This window comes from Siphateles boraxobius, unplaced genomic scaffold (genome assembly GCF_051911475.1).
Source record: "Siphateles boraxobius isolate OS27281-9 unplaced genomic scaffold, OSU_SipBor_1 25, whole genome shotgun sequence".
Lineage (NCBI taxonomy): Eukaryota > Metazoa > Chordata > Actinopteri > Cypriniformes > Leuciscidae > Siphateles > Siphateles boraxobius.
Window position 1 is genome coordinate 21693275 of NW_027508866.1, and position 16498 is coordinate 21709772.

The 16498-nt window shown below is 39.6% G+C and overlaps 2 protein-coding genes across 2 annotated transcripts in view; one reads left to right on the forward strand and one right to left on the reverse strand.

Moving 5' to 3' along the window:
• Positions 1-16498, forward strand: part of kiaa1958 (KIAA1958 ortholog) — a 269067-nt gene that overhangs the window by 193716 nt on the left and 58853 nt on the right. The window lies entirely within an intron of this gene.
• adamts6 (ADAM metallopeptidase with thrombospondin type 1 motif, 6) overlaps positions 10894-16498 on the reverse strand; it is a 96538-nt gene continuing 90933 nt past the window's right edge. Inside the window, exon 25 of the mRNA XM_077243170.1 lies at positions 10894-15264. Coding sequence (XP_077099285.1) covers positions 15155-15264 — 110 coding nt within the window. The 3' untranslated portion in view covers positions 10894-15154. The remainder of the gene's footprint in view (positions 15265-16498) is intronic.

Genomic DNA, 16498 nt, shown 5'->3' on the forward strand with positions numbered 1-16498 from the left:
AGTAGTACAACAGCGTAAGGAGGGTGCAGGACGACAGGTCCTCTTCATCTCATACTGTCCCCGTCTGTTCCATTAGCAGCATGTGCTTAGAGGGGAAGACATTAGGGTCCTTCACCCTCTCCGGGCCTTTTTTACTGTGCGTCTTTCAGGCTAAGTGATTGGTTATTGATTTGCAGTACAGTTAATCTACTTACCTGCGCTCTTCTCAAAGTCAGTAAAACATATCATGAAAAAATGAGAGACATCAAGGTTATCTGCGAGTACAGCTGATGGTTCCAATGCACATGTGTACATTTTTGGATCTCGCCATGTTAGGAGCAAGCAGAATGTGTTGGCTGATCTTTTCCATACAATGAAAGTGAGTGGTGAATACAAAAAATGTATTATGAAAATAGTCTATACATCTGATTTTCTAATTCTGGAATATTCTGCACTTCAAACTGTACATAAACTAAGACATTTTTTTAGTGAAAAGTGTCGTTCACACCAAGAACAATAACTGTATTACTGATAAACTGATAACAATAAAGATATAGTTCTAAACATCACTCTAAATATAAAAGAATAGCAGAGTCCACACCACAAGTAGAATGATAACGGAACAGAGAAACAATATCGTACTTTCAGAATGATTTTTACCCAGCTTTATGAACAATAAAAACTGACAGCCAATCAGAATCCATCCTGCTTCAGCTTGAGAATTTAAAGTGGCAGACAACAAAACTGCAGCGCTCTTAGAATAAACAAAACAATATTTTCCACTGATGAGAACGTTAATATAATGTAGGTATCTTTATAGTAATCGTTCTTGGGCCTAAAAGCAAGATTTTCTGTTAATAATGACAAATATTTTGGTATCTTCATCACACAAAACAATCTAAACTGTATCTTTATTGTATAAAGCGCTATATAAATAAAGATGACTAAACCAAGGCTTGAAATAAAGTCCACAAGTCGTATGGGATTCAAACATTCATAGTCACCATTTACTTTCATTGAATGGACAAGAACAGTCTAGACTCTAGACCTTCCTCTATCAAATTTCACATGCAGCTCTCAAATCAACTTTGCTTGTGCCGTGTCAGATTTGACATACATGGTCACAAGACGCATTGGAGTCAATCCAGCAGTGATAATTAGAGGTGATAAGATACATTTTTGTTTAAATTTCCCACTTTCATTCCTAGGGGCATTTTTTTAAAGACAAATTTTCTAACCTTATTAAAAGAACCTTTAATAAATGTCAAATTCTTAAACTTAGAATTAAATTAAAAATAATGAGGTGGCATGAATGCATTTACACTACATTTACAATTAATGTTTCATTTTAACATTCTAAATATAAAATATCCACTCAAGGATTTAGCAAGTTACTGTCTTCATGAATGGGTCATTGAATCATTCACTCAACTGATTTGGTAAAAATGTGGATTCATCTACAAAACACCTCTGCGTGTTGTTCAGACATGCACCGGTTCTTCTGTGGCTTTGTTGGAGCTTTGTTTACATACGCTAAATTCTATCATTGCCAAATTATTCTAATTCTGACTTCGTCAACTACTGGCCTGGCAAACGTAATACAGCGTTTTTAGTTGTTTTCGCGGATCCGTGTGTCTTTGTCATCAGTACGTGAAGCTTTGATTACCTAAGTACTTTCCAATGGATTTCAGTTGTGATTGTTAGATTGTGGGTATTTTTGTTCGTTTTGGTTGCATTTTTATCCCAAGCCTATATTAATTTCCAACCCTACAAATCAACCATACTTGTGCCATTTAAGCAGCAAATTTAATTTTTGATCTCTGGCAGAGGGGACTGTTGAGGCCATTGACACCAAGAGCGATAAGTACAGATATAACAATACTCACAACTACATTAGTATCCACACCAACAGACAATAATATTTTGTTTATTATATGTGCATTTTGCAGTTATAACATCTAGCACTTTAAATGCTTCAGGTCTTGCAGTCAGATGGATTGTGGTTGTCACAGTGTTTTTATCATTTATCAGTTAGAAAAGAAGTTCTGAAAGTAATTACAACAATATTGTTTCTCTGTTCCGATACTGTTATATTTGTTGTGTAGACTTCCCTATTCTCATAGTATTACAATTATAGTTATAGTTCTTGGAGTGAAAGGACCTATAATTGAATAATTACATGGTTTGTGAATTGGAATATAGTAATATGGTTTAATTTTGTTCAGACTTAACAGACATAACTATGAATTCTACTTTTGTGTTCAATATTAGTTTGAAACCATGAGTAAAATGGTCTGAATTTTCATTTTTAGGTGAACTACTGTATCCCTTTATCTAGATTGCTGAACTTTTTTGTCCCACCTATGAAATGGAGTTTCCCAGTGTATGTTGAAAAAGCAAGGTAAGAACATGCTCTTTTAATGTGAAGCAAGACTGATGCTGTCCAGCTTGTCAGCTCAGTAGCCATTTGGCTTTGATCTTCTCTAAAGTGCTGCAATATGGCAGTCAGCTGTGGGAAAAGAGATGGGATCCGAACCTGGGAGAGCTTCTGGAAGGAGCTCAGCAGATAGCAGTTGCTGATGATATGACCCTCCAACCTCAGGGCAAAATTCTTCCATGACATGCCTCTAAGCATGGGTGCTGTGTCTCCAGCAACACCATCTGGGGTGTTGGTGGAAGCTTGTTTGTTCAAACCAAGTTCTGTCAGAACACTTGAGATGCTCTTAATGGGTCTGGGAAACCTGGCTGGCGATTCTTGTTCCTGGCGAAGAGCTGTTTTTCATTTGGCTGTTATTTCCCACACCTCATCATATCAGCTTCTAGTGCATCTGATTCATTAACAGCTGAAGCCTTGTAGATCATGAAGCTACAGTATAGTCTTGGTTTTTCCCCCCACGTCATATCTGCCCCTGTATCTCTTTACAGAAGCAGACTACATGAGCTCGAGGCTTTTTGGTGCCACAGATGAAAACCAGCTCTGTATGATTTATCTGGAAAACTGTTGTTCAAGTAGAGCCAAAATTCTTTGAAGCACATCTACCGTAATTCTCTAAAAGGGTCCCAGACATGTTCCCATGTGCCATTTAGTGCTTAGAAGTGCACGTGACCCCATGTGGATCTGGATTTGTGGAAGTTACAGCACTGTGTATCTTTCTTGAATAACATTGTCCGGGAAGCAGACACACTCTGTCAGTTCAAATCTAGAATAAAAACACATCTCTTTGACCTAGCATACACATTCTGTAAAAGACTTCTATAATTCAATATTAGGCTGCATAGATTAGGTCAGCCGGAACTGGGAACACTTCCCATAAATCCTGACGTACTTGTTACATCTTAAGAAGGATGGTGTCTATGCTAATATGCCGTATCTGGATCTGATGAAGGACCTGTGCCTGGACACGACGACAATGCAGTCCTGAAGTGTAAACTAGTCTCTCCCCAGTGAAGGCCTCCATCCCTTCCCTTTACCTCTGTACAGATAAAACGGTGTCGGAATAATTACGGTTCACGTGGCTACACGGAAGCGATACATAATTCTTTATTATATATTTTTAAGGCCAGACAAGTGATGTGTTGAGGGTTTGTAAAGAAGGACTACACACCTGCGCACATATATATTCAAACGCGTATACCTATAGACTAAACACGTGATGTGTGTGTGCCGCCGTCTGCGTTTTCGCCAGTTTGCGTTTTTGAGGTTTGCAGAGTGATAACTTTTTTTTCTAAAATTTTCAAGGCTTGCACATTGGAATCTATTTCAGGATTTGCGTTCTCGAGCCACCAGGCATTGTTGTTGTGCGGATGAGCAGGCCGGAGCGCGTTGAGTGTTTTAGAATGGTGTCGAGTAAGCGGCCCCTTTTAAGTTAATAACTAATGATCTTTGCAACGGAAGTGAATCAATCAATCAAAACTGACTTTAGCTGAACAATAACTTTATTCTAGAGCTGCTGTAAAGCCAAAAGAATCTCTGTTACTGTAACTTCCTATTATCACTAGCCGCGTTTCCACTGTCGGGCCAGGGCCGGGCCAGGGCTAACAGCGAACCGAGCCGAGCCAGTGGCCTCAGGCCTGAAGCACCGGGCTTGCGTTTCCACTGCCGGGCCAGTAGCCCCGCAACGCTGCCCTAACCCCCGCCCCAACACGCCTTTCTGGATCAAACGTCATCGAACCCAACCCATTTCAGCGGGTATTATGAATTTATTTATTTTTTAAGTTAGGAAGATAGCATGTATATTAACTCACCGGCCGTGGCTGCAATAGTGTCCCGACTTGTCTCGCGAGTCACCACTAACAGAGGGACAATGACCCAGCACACCGTCCATCAGATCGAACCATGGAAAGTTTCTTCTCTGAGCTCCGCTTTGTCCATTGTGCGTTTTAATCGCCTTGTACAATACTGCGCCCGCAACTTTTTTATTTTTTCCCGAACTTGAAGCGTTGCTCGCTGAATGCTTAGCTTAGAAAATTCAGCAACAATGTATTTTATAACGTCCTCGTTTCTTCACACGCCGTCAAATTGACGTTGTACCCTTTCTTTTGCCCAAATGCTCAAAAGAGCTTTGATATCTTCGACAGACCAGTCAGTACAGGCGATTCTCCATTTCGAGCAGCGATTATTTTGCGCAATATAAAAAAGTGAAATGTGCATCTTGCCGGCTTTGCCGCAGACCATAACTTTCCCTAACACCAATAAACTCCGCCTTTTACCTTGCCCACGCCTCTAGCCCTAGCTGGCCCGCATTGGCCCAAGGTATTCGACGGGCCAGAAATCCTGGACATTGCCTCTGAGTAAGCCCCGATCAAGCCCCGGAAGGGACAGTGGAAACGCGACTGGCCCTGGCACGCACTAGCACGGCTCGGCCCTGGCCCGGCAGTGGAAACGCAGCTACTGTAATCTATATTGTTAAAATCGCTATATAAATGAAGGTGACTTGACTTGACTTGATTGACATCATTAGGACACCAGCATGATGCCGATAGCATCTGTCGAGCTGAAGGAAAAAATGACAGGAGAACTTAAAGCGATAGTTCACCCAAAAATGAAAATTCTGTCATAATTTGTTATATAATACCCTCATGGCACTCTGTTGTATGACTTCCTTTTATGCACTGCAGAACACTAAAGTTATTTGTTTGAACTATTTTTGTCTAAACAGTAAAAAAAAGACAATGGGGTCCAAAACAAAGCATTTCTACGGAGCCCCTAAAGGGACGTGGTGGTGAAAAAAAAATTATGATGGGAGAATTTTTTTAAAAAAATCTTTTGCCTTCCCTCGCAAAACTTTTGCGTTCCCCCGAGAAACTTTGCGTTCCCTCGCAAAAGTTTTGCGTTCCCACGCAAAAGTTTTGCGTTCCCTCGCAAAGATATTTGCCTTCCCACGCAAAACCTGTTGTGGGCTCGGACAGACACTTCCTGTTTATTGTCCCGCTGGCAGTGCTTCAGAGCTCCGTACGTTAATGGAGCGTTTCATAGTGTTTGAACTTGGACTCAAATATAAAGAAATGCGGTCAGTGTTTAACTCAAGGAACTTCCCGGATCAATATTCTTGAGCTAAACGTTGTTAAAACACAAACGACACCTATTTACAATCACAGTAACCTAGACAACGAGCTACAACCCAATTTTCATCAAAACTAGCTTTATAATATAGGCTAAATGGATCTTTATGTGCAGGCGGCTGAGAGACAAGTCAAGGGACCATCTGCAAAGTGCAATATAACCCAACAAACGACTACAGCATCAACTCATATTCAAAAATACAAAAATAGTCATTAACTTCAATGTTACAAACTGTAGTGCCACCCAATTCAGCTTACACATCAATGGTGACCCACTGGTCATACTACACTGCTTTTGCACATTTTATATTATGAAAAATATTCAATAACTTCACTGTAACACACCAAATTTAGTTCACACATCACTGCTCTAATATTGGTTATACAACACTTTGTCTTCCAAATGCATAACTGTAAATGTAACTCTTTTATCCAAAGGTATACATTTACATTCTCATGAGTTCTTGCTCTTCCCTGGGAATCGAACATATATGACCTTAGCATTGTATGCACCAACGCTCTACTGTTTGAGCTACAGGAAAGCTAGTATGGGAAGTAATTGCAAATAAAAAATAAGTAGGCCTATTATTTACACAAAATTATATTGGTACTGTGTGCAGCTAGTTACAATCATAGCTTATGCATTATATTTGCTTACTGAATTTCGATGGCATTACACTGTATAACAGTGTGAAGTTATTGATTTTATTTATAACAACTATGCTTTTTTTAATCAAACTAAGTATTGTAGTATAACCAGCAGGAGAGCGGTGATGTGTGAACTGAATTTGGCCACAATGTCATAGTGAAGCTATAGAATATGTTTAATAATATAAAATGTGCAGAAGGGTTTCGGATTTGAACTTTGCAGGCGGCCCCTTATTTGGACTTGTCTCTCAATCGGCTGTTTAGAGATAAATTTATATTATGAGGAGAATTAGCTCGTTGTCAAGGTTACTGTGATTGTAAATAGGTGTCGTTTGTGTTTTAACAACGTTTAGCTCAAGAATATTGATCCGGGAAGTTCCTTGTGTTAAACATTGACCGCATTTCTTTATGTTTGAGTCCAAGTTCAAACACTATGAAACGCTCCATTAACGTACGGAGCTCTGAAGCAATGCCACCGGGACGCGATATTTTTTTCACAGGATGGTAGGGGATGACTCATGAATATTCATTAGGGAACTCATGCCTGATTGGTCTGATGACCTACCCCCTAACCCCGCCCCTAAACCTACCCGTCACTGGGGGTCTGATGACCTACCCCTAACCCCGCCCCTAAACCTACCAGTCACTGGGGTTAAGACCAATCAGGGATGAGTTCCCTAATGAATATTCATGAGTCTTCCCCTACCATCCTGTGAAAAAAAATATCGCCAGCGGGACATTAAACAGGAAGTGTCTGTCCGAGCTCACAACAGGGTTTGCGTGGGAACGCAATTATCTTTGTGAGGGAACGCTAAACTTTTGCGTGGGAACGCAAAAGTTTTGCGAGGGAACGCAAAGTTTCTCGTGGGAATGCAAAAGTTTTGCGAGGGAACGCAAAAGATTAAAAAAAAAATATATTCTCCCATCCTAATTTTTTTTCCACCACCACGTCCTTTTAGGAGCTCAGTACATTTCAACCCTATTGACTTTTTATTAATAGTTTGGACAAAAAATATCTTCTTTTGTGTCCCACAGAAGAAAGAAATTCATGTTATATGTATGAAACGACTTGAAGGTGAGTAAATGATGACAGTGTCCATTTTTGGGTGAACTCATGCATTTTATATCCAGTTATGAATAATGCTAACATATGTCTTCAGTCTCTATAATTAACTGCCTATTTAAAGAAGAATCCTCATTGGGTTGGTACTTTCTGGTTCTCATTCACACCTTTTTATCAAAACTGCCTATGATGTACTAATGAGTTCCCACCTCAGTGAAGCCCCTGTTCTTGGAAAGCACTTGTGCTGATATTTTCTCTCTGCCTGTAATGGGCTACAAAGCTAGATCAGTAGAATCACATAATTGATGGTGTGTGTTGCACCTTTGGCACTGGTTCTGATTTCCCTGTTTGAATGACAGAAAAAGACTCCTGGCACCTGCTGTTATTTCCTCTCATGCAGGAACATAATGTACGTGTTGATTGGCCATTGGCTGTAGTTTTTGCGGTGGGTTCAAGCCTAACTTTTTGACTCGGATGCAGGCGATGCGAGGCGACAACACAGTCTAGTTTTGTCAATGCTAGTTTCTTTGTTGGCTTGATGTGTCACACCTTAAAACTGACTTTTAATTTAGCATGCTGAGCAACCTACATAAAATGAAAACCTCACAAATGACTGAATTGGAATTCTTTATAGGCTGAGACTCCTGTCGTTACGTAAATTAAGTTTTTCCATGTGAAGTGTACAGGAGATTCATTTCAAGTGATTCCAATAAAATTACAATTACAAATACAATTAATGTTGCTAAGCTAACGACACAATATACTAATGTGCACAAAAATACACACCACACACAAATTGGGTAAAATATAATTAAATTGGACCATTTTTATCAATGCTATTGTTTTGAGTAACAGTATTTGAAAGCAATATGTCAATTTCTACTTAGCTCATTAGCAGAATGGCATTCTGGGATTTTTTTAATCTTAGGCCAAAACAAGGTAGTCTATGGCTGGATCCGAAATCGCATACTTCCCTACTAAATAGTAGGTTAAAAAACAGAATGTGACAAAAGTAGTATGTCCGAATTCACAGTACTCATAAAAGAGTCTGCAAAAAGTCCTCAGATGACCTGCTATTTCCGGTGAGATTCTGAATTGTGGATACGATGGACGCTTCACTATCCCATGAGGCCGCGGGACAGGATATATGAATGGCAGTGAAGCGACGCAACTGACGCTGGTAGGTCACATGATAATAACAACATTGCAAATACATCCAGATTACATTCATACTACACACACTCATACTATATAGAACATACTTTTTTAGCGGTCGTGAAGTAGTTACTTATTAAAAAAACTAATGAGACTACTCAGGAGACTATGCTATTTTGGACAGCCAGGTACACACCTTAAATCAGGGGTTCTCAACTCTGGCCCTCGAGATCCACTTTTCTTTTTAGCTCCAATCCTGATGGAACTCACCTGCCTATAGCTCTCCAATAATCCTGAAGGTGTCGATTAGCTTGTTCAGGTGTGTTTGATTAGAGTCGGAGCAAAACTCTTCCGTACAGTGGATCTTGTGGGCTAGAGTTAAGAACTCCGACCTTAAATTTAGGTAGGCAGCTCACTAAGTTTTTGAACACAGCTATTGTTATTTGTCACTGTTAGGCTGGTCTTCAGCACGTGTGCCAGAACTGAAAGCTTGTTTATTCTGCCTAATCTGTAATAATCCCGATGTACAAATATTATAAGTGTGATACAGAAGGCTGGATTTGTCTGTCGTCCTCAACACTCTATCATGATGAAGTGATCAGTGATCATGACTCACTGGCTAATCTACATTTAGACCACATAGGGACAGCATTAAACCATACCCCCCGAGGTCAGGCACTTTCAGGCAAACGCTCAGCCTCTCCACAGTAAACAAAGCCTTTGTTCCTCTCTGAGAACCTTCAAAGATAAACATCTGTTTTGGGTAAGTAAAAAACGCGAGTGCAATCTTGCCATCAGCATGTCTTTGATCACCATTGCCTTATGTACATCCCCCTTAACGCTAACAATGAGAACGCTCAGCTCTTGGGGGCGCAAAACCAAATGCTGTTCACAACATGTTGCCATCGACTGAAATGTGTTGACATCCATGTATGTAGTTGTAACATAAAGGCTTCAACTTAACCGTCTTTGGCTTCCATGCATATATAGGGCTGTTATGCTATATCATTATTTCGTTTGACATCTCAGCCTGTCCCTTTAGTTTACAAAGAGATAAAGAATGGAATTGTTTCTTGGCAAGTGTCTCTGCTGTCTTGCTTCATCTTTGTTGTGGCTATGCTGAGAGTCGACATGTAAACAGCCGAATTGTGGCTGACAGTTGCAGCCAGCTGCTAAGACGTTCTTAATCTTCTCTCAGTCTCTGTTTCGATCGCTCTCTTTTTCCAAGTAAACGAGACAGAAGCCCAAGCAGTTTTTCAGGTATTCAAAAGCAGTTGCTTTAGACAAAACAGAGCTGCTAGTAATTCATAGCATTATGGCAAGTAGGGCATAAGTGTTCAAATAGCGTAATAGTTGGGTTTCAGAAGTAAAAAAAGTGAAACTTTTTACCATAACGTATACTTTCCTAAACCTTTTTGAAATACGAGATTAAGGAACAACGTACAATCAGATGGTAATTCTTGCAATATTGTTTATTATAAAATGTTGATTTAAGATGTTTTATAATTTTACTTTTATATTATTAAAGCTTCTGCCAAAAAAAAAAAAATTTGAAATGTCCATTACAAAGTACAAAACAATCATCTGAGCAACATGATGAACACTAACAATATTACAAGTAGGCTAATATTAACTGTCCTCTGAGGTCATTTTCACTACAATTTTCACTGAGATGCAAGATGAAGGCATTGTGTTTTATAGCCTACTGTTTGAAACAAGTACGAGTCAGCGGAATGATATGAGAGACATAACTGTTTTTAAAAACTTGCACTTTTTTCAAAAGTTTGCTTTTTCAGTCACCCAAAACGCTGTTAAAAGGCATAAAAGTTTTTAGTTGAAAACGGTGTCATGTAAACAGCCCCTTAGTTACCTAGATGGTCAGTCTGACCAATCAGAATCAAGTATTCAAAAAGATTTTTAATAAGTGATGATAAATGTTCCTGTTGAGTGTCATGTTTGATTGGTTCTGTAGTGTCACATTTGAATTCCCAGTGAAGAACTACACTACCCATGATCCTAACAAGAGAGATCTTCCAATCAGAGAAGTCGCTGGACGTGGAAATCGGAGCAAATTGCTTAGCAGCAAGCATACAATCCCATAAAGCCTCAGGTGGTCAAGGCTTGGCTTGTTAGCACAGCCCTGTTAGCAGGTAGTTGCCGTAACGACATGCTAAGCAAACAATAGCAACTTTATCCACAGATAGCCATTCAGAAGTAGACGACTTTAAAGAAAGGTTTAAAGACAAAAGTCAGTAAAGTTTCAGAACACTCTGGACATTCAGCAAAATCTTCTTTTGTGTTGAAAAGCATAAAGAAAGCAATTTGGGTTTGGAACAACATGAGGGTGAGTAAATGATGACAGAATTTTCCTTTTTGAGAGAATTATCCCTTTAATGAATGAGCCTGTTGTTCTCTGGTAGTAAACTCATTTAGAATTACTAGGCATTTGTGGGAGACCACAGGAAAGAACATCTAAGCAAACACAACCCTTTTAAAGTCATTTTATTCAGGACCCATTACATGTTGTAGGATTCACAAAGGGTACAAGCCAAAGGACTGAGAATGTTAAAGTTAATATATTTTTTTGCTTACCCTTTGACACCATTTACCATTATTTATTATAATTGTTATTTTTGTGAGCACTGGCCCTTGAGAAACAATGCAGTAATATTTTACCAACATACGCACACTCAAACTCACTGACTCACACAAAAGCATTCTGACATATTTTAAGAGCGCCCTAGTAGTAAAAAAGACACATTCAAACTCACATTTTACTAAAACAAGATTGTGAAGGGTGTTATTCCACTGCATCGTTTTCACTAGACTAGAGTTTGGTTTGCATGCAGTGAAACATACATAAGACAAGTGACACATGGCAATAAATTAGCATATAATTTACAAATGAAAAAAAATTAGTAACAGTGTACCAACATTAATAATACTGAATATAAAATGTAAGCAACTATTCACAAAAATGCAAAATTCTATAGGTACAGGTTAAACAATGTGATATTCAAAGACACAAGTTCACAGCGATCAGTACCAGTTTCATTGAGTGTCTTATTGAGAGTCCGTGTCCCAAAGCCAGTAAACTTGTACTTCAAGCCTTAGGATTTTACCAAGCACAAATCTGGATGCTCAGCATGTTGGGCCTACAATCAAGGTTCACTGTTGAATAATCCCAGTTTAAACATTTCATAACAATACATATCCAATTAATGTTGTTTGTGGCTACAAAAGAGTAGCAGCAGCAAAAGTAAAATGGTTGTATGATTAAAAACATAAAACTGTCCCATAATTCCTCAAAACTTCAATAATCAATTGTGTCCCATAACAAAGGTGAGATCTCCGATTGAGGTCCCCCAGTGCTCTATAATTTGATGTTCCCTTGGCTGGAAAGCAGGGTAAAGACACTCAGTCATGGATGGTGGAAAACTGCAACATGTAGTTGGTGGAATGTTAACTTAAGATCTTAAAAGAACAGAAAGGAAGAAAAACAGAAAAATATGCTAAAGCTCTGTTCCAAAACTCAGGGAGCTGGTTTTCTGTCTATGTCTTAGCGAGTCAATGAGAGACGAATTTCAATTGACAGGAAAATCGACCAATCATATAGTCCCTTTTAATGGGTGGGGCTTGTTATCACTGTGTATAATGCGTTTCGCCTGCTTTGAGGAATGCGATGCAAAAAAACCCTGCTAATAAAATAGCTGGCGCTATTCGCTATATTCTGTTTGCTTGTGGCATTTCTTGTCAAAGGTAACATGCAGTATTATAGAAGAGGACACAGTAAGCTAGGATGATTTTAGGCCAAGTTTACTTTTTTCCCGATGAGGGAAGCTGGTGAGAGGGCCAAGGTTCAAGAGTCACGGTTTGCTACTGTGCCACATAAATAGCATTCGTAAAGTGCACAGGAAATTGTGATTGACAAATAATTCCAGTAGGGTTTAATGTTAGCATGTTGCAAAGTTAATGCGTTCGTCAGCTCCAGTTTGTATCCAGCCTCTCACGGAGACTTCAGATCCCCAACGCCTGTGAAGAGACGATTCGACGCCTGTGAAGAGACGACTCAAAGCCGGCGATATGTTATGCCATAAATTAATACTTGATTAACTAACTGTATTTTTCTATGTACATTTCCGAAATGCAATTTCTGTAAAGCTGCTTTGAGACAATGTGTATTGTGAAAAGCGCTATACAAATAAATTTGAATTGAATTGAATTGAATTGAATTAATGCGTAATAGTCCAAAAAGCATAAAAATGCACAGCACATGAGTACTGGGTTCAATTGTATTTTTATATATTTTTCATACTCTTCAGTATTAAGTCAAATATTAATATTTCTCACTTAGTCTGCAATCTAGAATGTTTTACATTGAGATCAACACAATGCATTCTGGTATTGCCTTTGCAAAGGAAATATGCTATTCTGCCTAAAAGTGTCATAAAAAGGAACTGCTTACTTTTTGGAACAGTCTTCACATCAGGAACGTACCTATGATGCCTTAAAAAGCTGGTCTAGGTAGGAAGCTCTCTAGAATTAGGAACAGAGCTAATGTATTCTTGGTTTTCTGTCATTTGCTTAGACCGCATACCCTACAATGCATCAAGGTCTTATAGCACCACGGGACCAGAAGAGCCGCCCACTAAAAGATGATTGGAAGAAGGGCAGTGGAACAAACAGTCCACTGAGGGAAGAAAAGCACCATTGAGTGTGGAGGGTTTAAGAGTTTGGGCTGGAAGCACTGTAATCTCAGGAAAGGAGGAAGAGGAGGTGTTTTGGAGGTAGTCGATGGCAAACCGGATCTGCGGAATCTGGCAGGTTACCCAGGCACTGGCCCTTCACTTAACTCTAATAATGCATCAGCGTCACAGACCAGGAGATATCCAAGCAAGTCAGCCCCATGCTGATGAATTGTCTGTGTATACTGCTGATAATGTGGCAGATTGTGGCTGCAGCACGCATTTTATGTGAGAATTATTGCGTCTGGAACACGGCGGGCCCCGGAACAGACGCATAGATGTCAGAACCCCAGAATTTAAAGCAAAATACGGATCCATAAAGCAGAATCACGTCAGAATCGCAATTAATGTCTCTCTGGTGTCCACAATAATTCTAGAGACATAATAGTAGAAACGTCCCTTTGGAACTAATCTGATTTTCAGGCCTTGTTCGAGTGTCAGACAATGGTGGAATTATTTGGCCTGTGGTCATGTGATTCCGCTCAGTAAAACAGGTTGACTAGCACAACTGAACATCTGGACTCTGAAGCTCTAATTGAGATTTCTCCTGCACAAATTCAGCACCCAATCACACTACCCTGTTTGTCTTTGGCGCTTGGGTTTCAATGTTATTTTAGAAAGTAATTGTCAAAAGTGTAACAACTAGGGCTGTCAAGTTTAGAAGCTCCTCAAGTGGTAGAGCTCAACTGCTAACAACTTCGAGGTCAAGGGTTGTAGTCCTTGAATTCAATGCAAGTCACTCTGGATAAACGTGTCTGCCAAGTGAGTAAATGTACATAGAAGTTCCAAGTTATTGATTTCAATAAAAACCACATGCATATCTAGTATTGGGTTACTCCATTTAACCACAAAAATAAACAGTTGAGCTGACCATCACAGGCTCTAACCATCTATACCAGGAGTGTCCAATCCTATTCATAGAGGGCCACTGTCCTGGAGTGTTTAGCTCCTACCAAAATTTAACACACCTGAACCAAGTACTTAAAGAATTCAGGATTACTAGAAACTTCCAAAAAAGTTTAGGTTGGAGTTAAACTCTGTAGGACAGTGGCCCTCCAGGACGGAGCAGGATTGGACACTCCTAGTCTATATTTTTTAAATCAAAGGTCAATTAAATCTCTACCCGAGGTAGCCAACCCTGCTTGTTGAGGGCTACCATCCTGCAGAGTTTAGATAACATTACAGGCAGGTGTGTTGAAACTAAGTCTGCTGAAAGGTAGCACTCCAAGAGCAGGGTTGGCTACCCCTGATCTATACCTATTTGTTTTTAGGGGTGGAAAGTATCATTTGGGTGGAAAATGTGAACATTTTTTATACCCTAAAGAGGCGTTCATGTCACCAAGTCGCTGTCCTGTCCATTGTTTGGAAACGTTCCTATCATGTGGCAGATCACGTGAATGGCCGTGTTCGCACTCCCATTGTTGGTCGTGGTCAGTCTTCTGATGCTCATGTTGCTTCAAACTCTTATTGAAAACAAATTACTTCCAATTGCTCTGATGCTGCCAGAGTGAGCAATCGTCATCGTTTCGAATGCCTCTGAATGCAGAGTTGCCAACAAAACCGTGGGAGGAGTGTTTATGTGAGACAACGGGATATACCAACATCCCAAACTCCTGTAGATGGGCACCTTGAAGTAAACCTCTGCCGTGTTACTTCTGTGAGTGTTGTGTCCAGCACTTTGGATTATAACAACAGAAAGACATTGATAATAATAATAACCATTAGCAATTATTATTATTATTATAAAAATAACAACAATAATGATCATTTTATACATTCCCACTTCACAGAAGTGAAAATAAAACAGGTGTCAGCGCAGTGCTGAGCAGTGGTTTGGGTTCCACAGGGCTAAAAGCAGTTATGTGTGTGTTGATGAGCAAGAGAGAGAGGCTTCCTTCTCAATGCCCAGTGTTGACTCCTCCAACACTGGTCTGCTTTTCTCTCTGCCAGTTTTCTCTCTCTTTCCTTGTTGCAGCATCTGTCTCTGCTTCTCTCCGCAGGGTCAGTGTCCTTGGCACGTCTTGCAGCACATCTGCCTGAAGTACGCACGACTGCAGAACTTGAACTTCAGCACCAATGGGCAATATGCCACCTTATTTACATCTTTGCACTCTAGGGGAAGAGAAAAAGGTGGAATGAGAAAGGATACGAGAAGGAGTGAGTAAAGTGGTTGATGCTGGGGAACCACAAAGGGGAAACTTTTAGGCTTGTGTTAAAGGGATGATTCACCCCAAAATTAAAAGTCTGTCATTATTTACTCGTTCCAAAATGTCATTCCAAACTTAGTGGAACACAAAAGATGAAATTAAGCTGGGACCGCCAGGCTCCAAAATCAGAGTAAAGGTATCGTAAAAGTACTCCATACGAGGACATACTTGTGCGCTGTGTTCCAGTAACTTACTCCAGTAATTCAAGACTTACAAAGCCATGATATAATCGATTTGTGTGAGAAACACACTGCAATTGAAGTTGCTATTCACTCAAAATCTTTTAAAAGTAGCCAGGATATTCTTCAAGCATTCACCATTTGAGTTTCACGGAAGAAAAAAGACAAATGGGTTTAGAACGACATGGAGGCAAGTTAACAATGGCAGACTATTAATTTTGGATTATCTATTGCTTTCAAAACACCAAGGAATACGGACTTGCCAATCATTTAATGAAAAGCGTGTTTGCATTTCCTCTGAGGACAACCTTTTGGATTCTTAGAATGCAAGTCATATTTTAGATGTCTGTGTGAATCCAGGTGGTAATCGGTCCAGGGGGTTAATACACTTGTGAAAGGGAGCGCAAATGGAAAGACTTTGTCATCTTCATCACATGGAGGATATTTAGCGATCCAATAAATCTCACCGTCCCGTCACAGGACGATGGTACAGTGTCAGAAGGATGTTTTACAACTTTGCCTGTGCTATTGTTCATTTCCTGTCTATTCCAACCTCTTGTTACATTGTGTCCTAATCAGATGCAGCATGATACATTTCCAGTAAGTAATTTTTGTTGTGCAAGATTCTATCCCTCTAATACCCCAATAAGTAGTCTCAAAATATATGAAGTTATAACTATCTAATCCAATTAGCCTTTCCAGTTATCATTTTGTAGCAGAGGTTAATACGAAAAGTAAATAGTACAAATAAGTAGTGGTAGTGGTAGCAAATTCCATATATACTAAGCTAGAATGATAATGAGTTAATGGTACGCTAAGGTTGCCGGCTAATCTGTTAACAGCATACTAAGCTAGCAGACTCTGACCCTGTTTACACCTGGTATTAAGATGTGTTTTGGTTGATTGGATCACAAGTACACGAGGGAGACACATTCCCGTTTACACCTGATGTTTTAATCT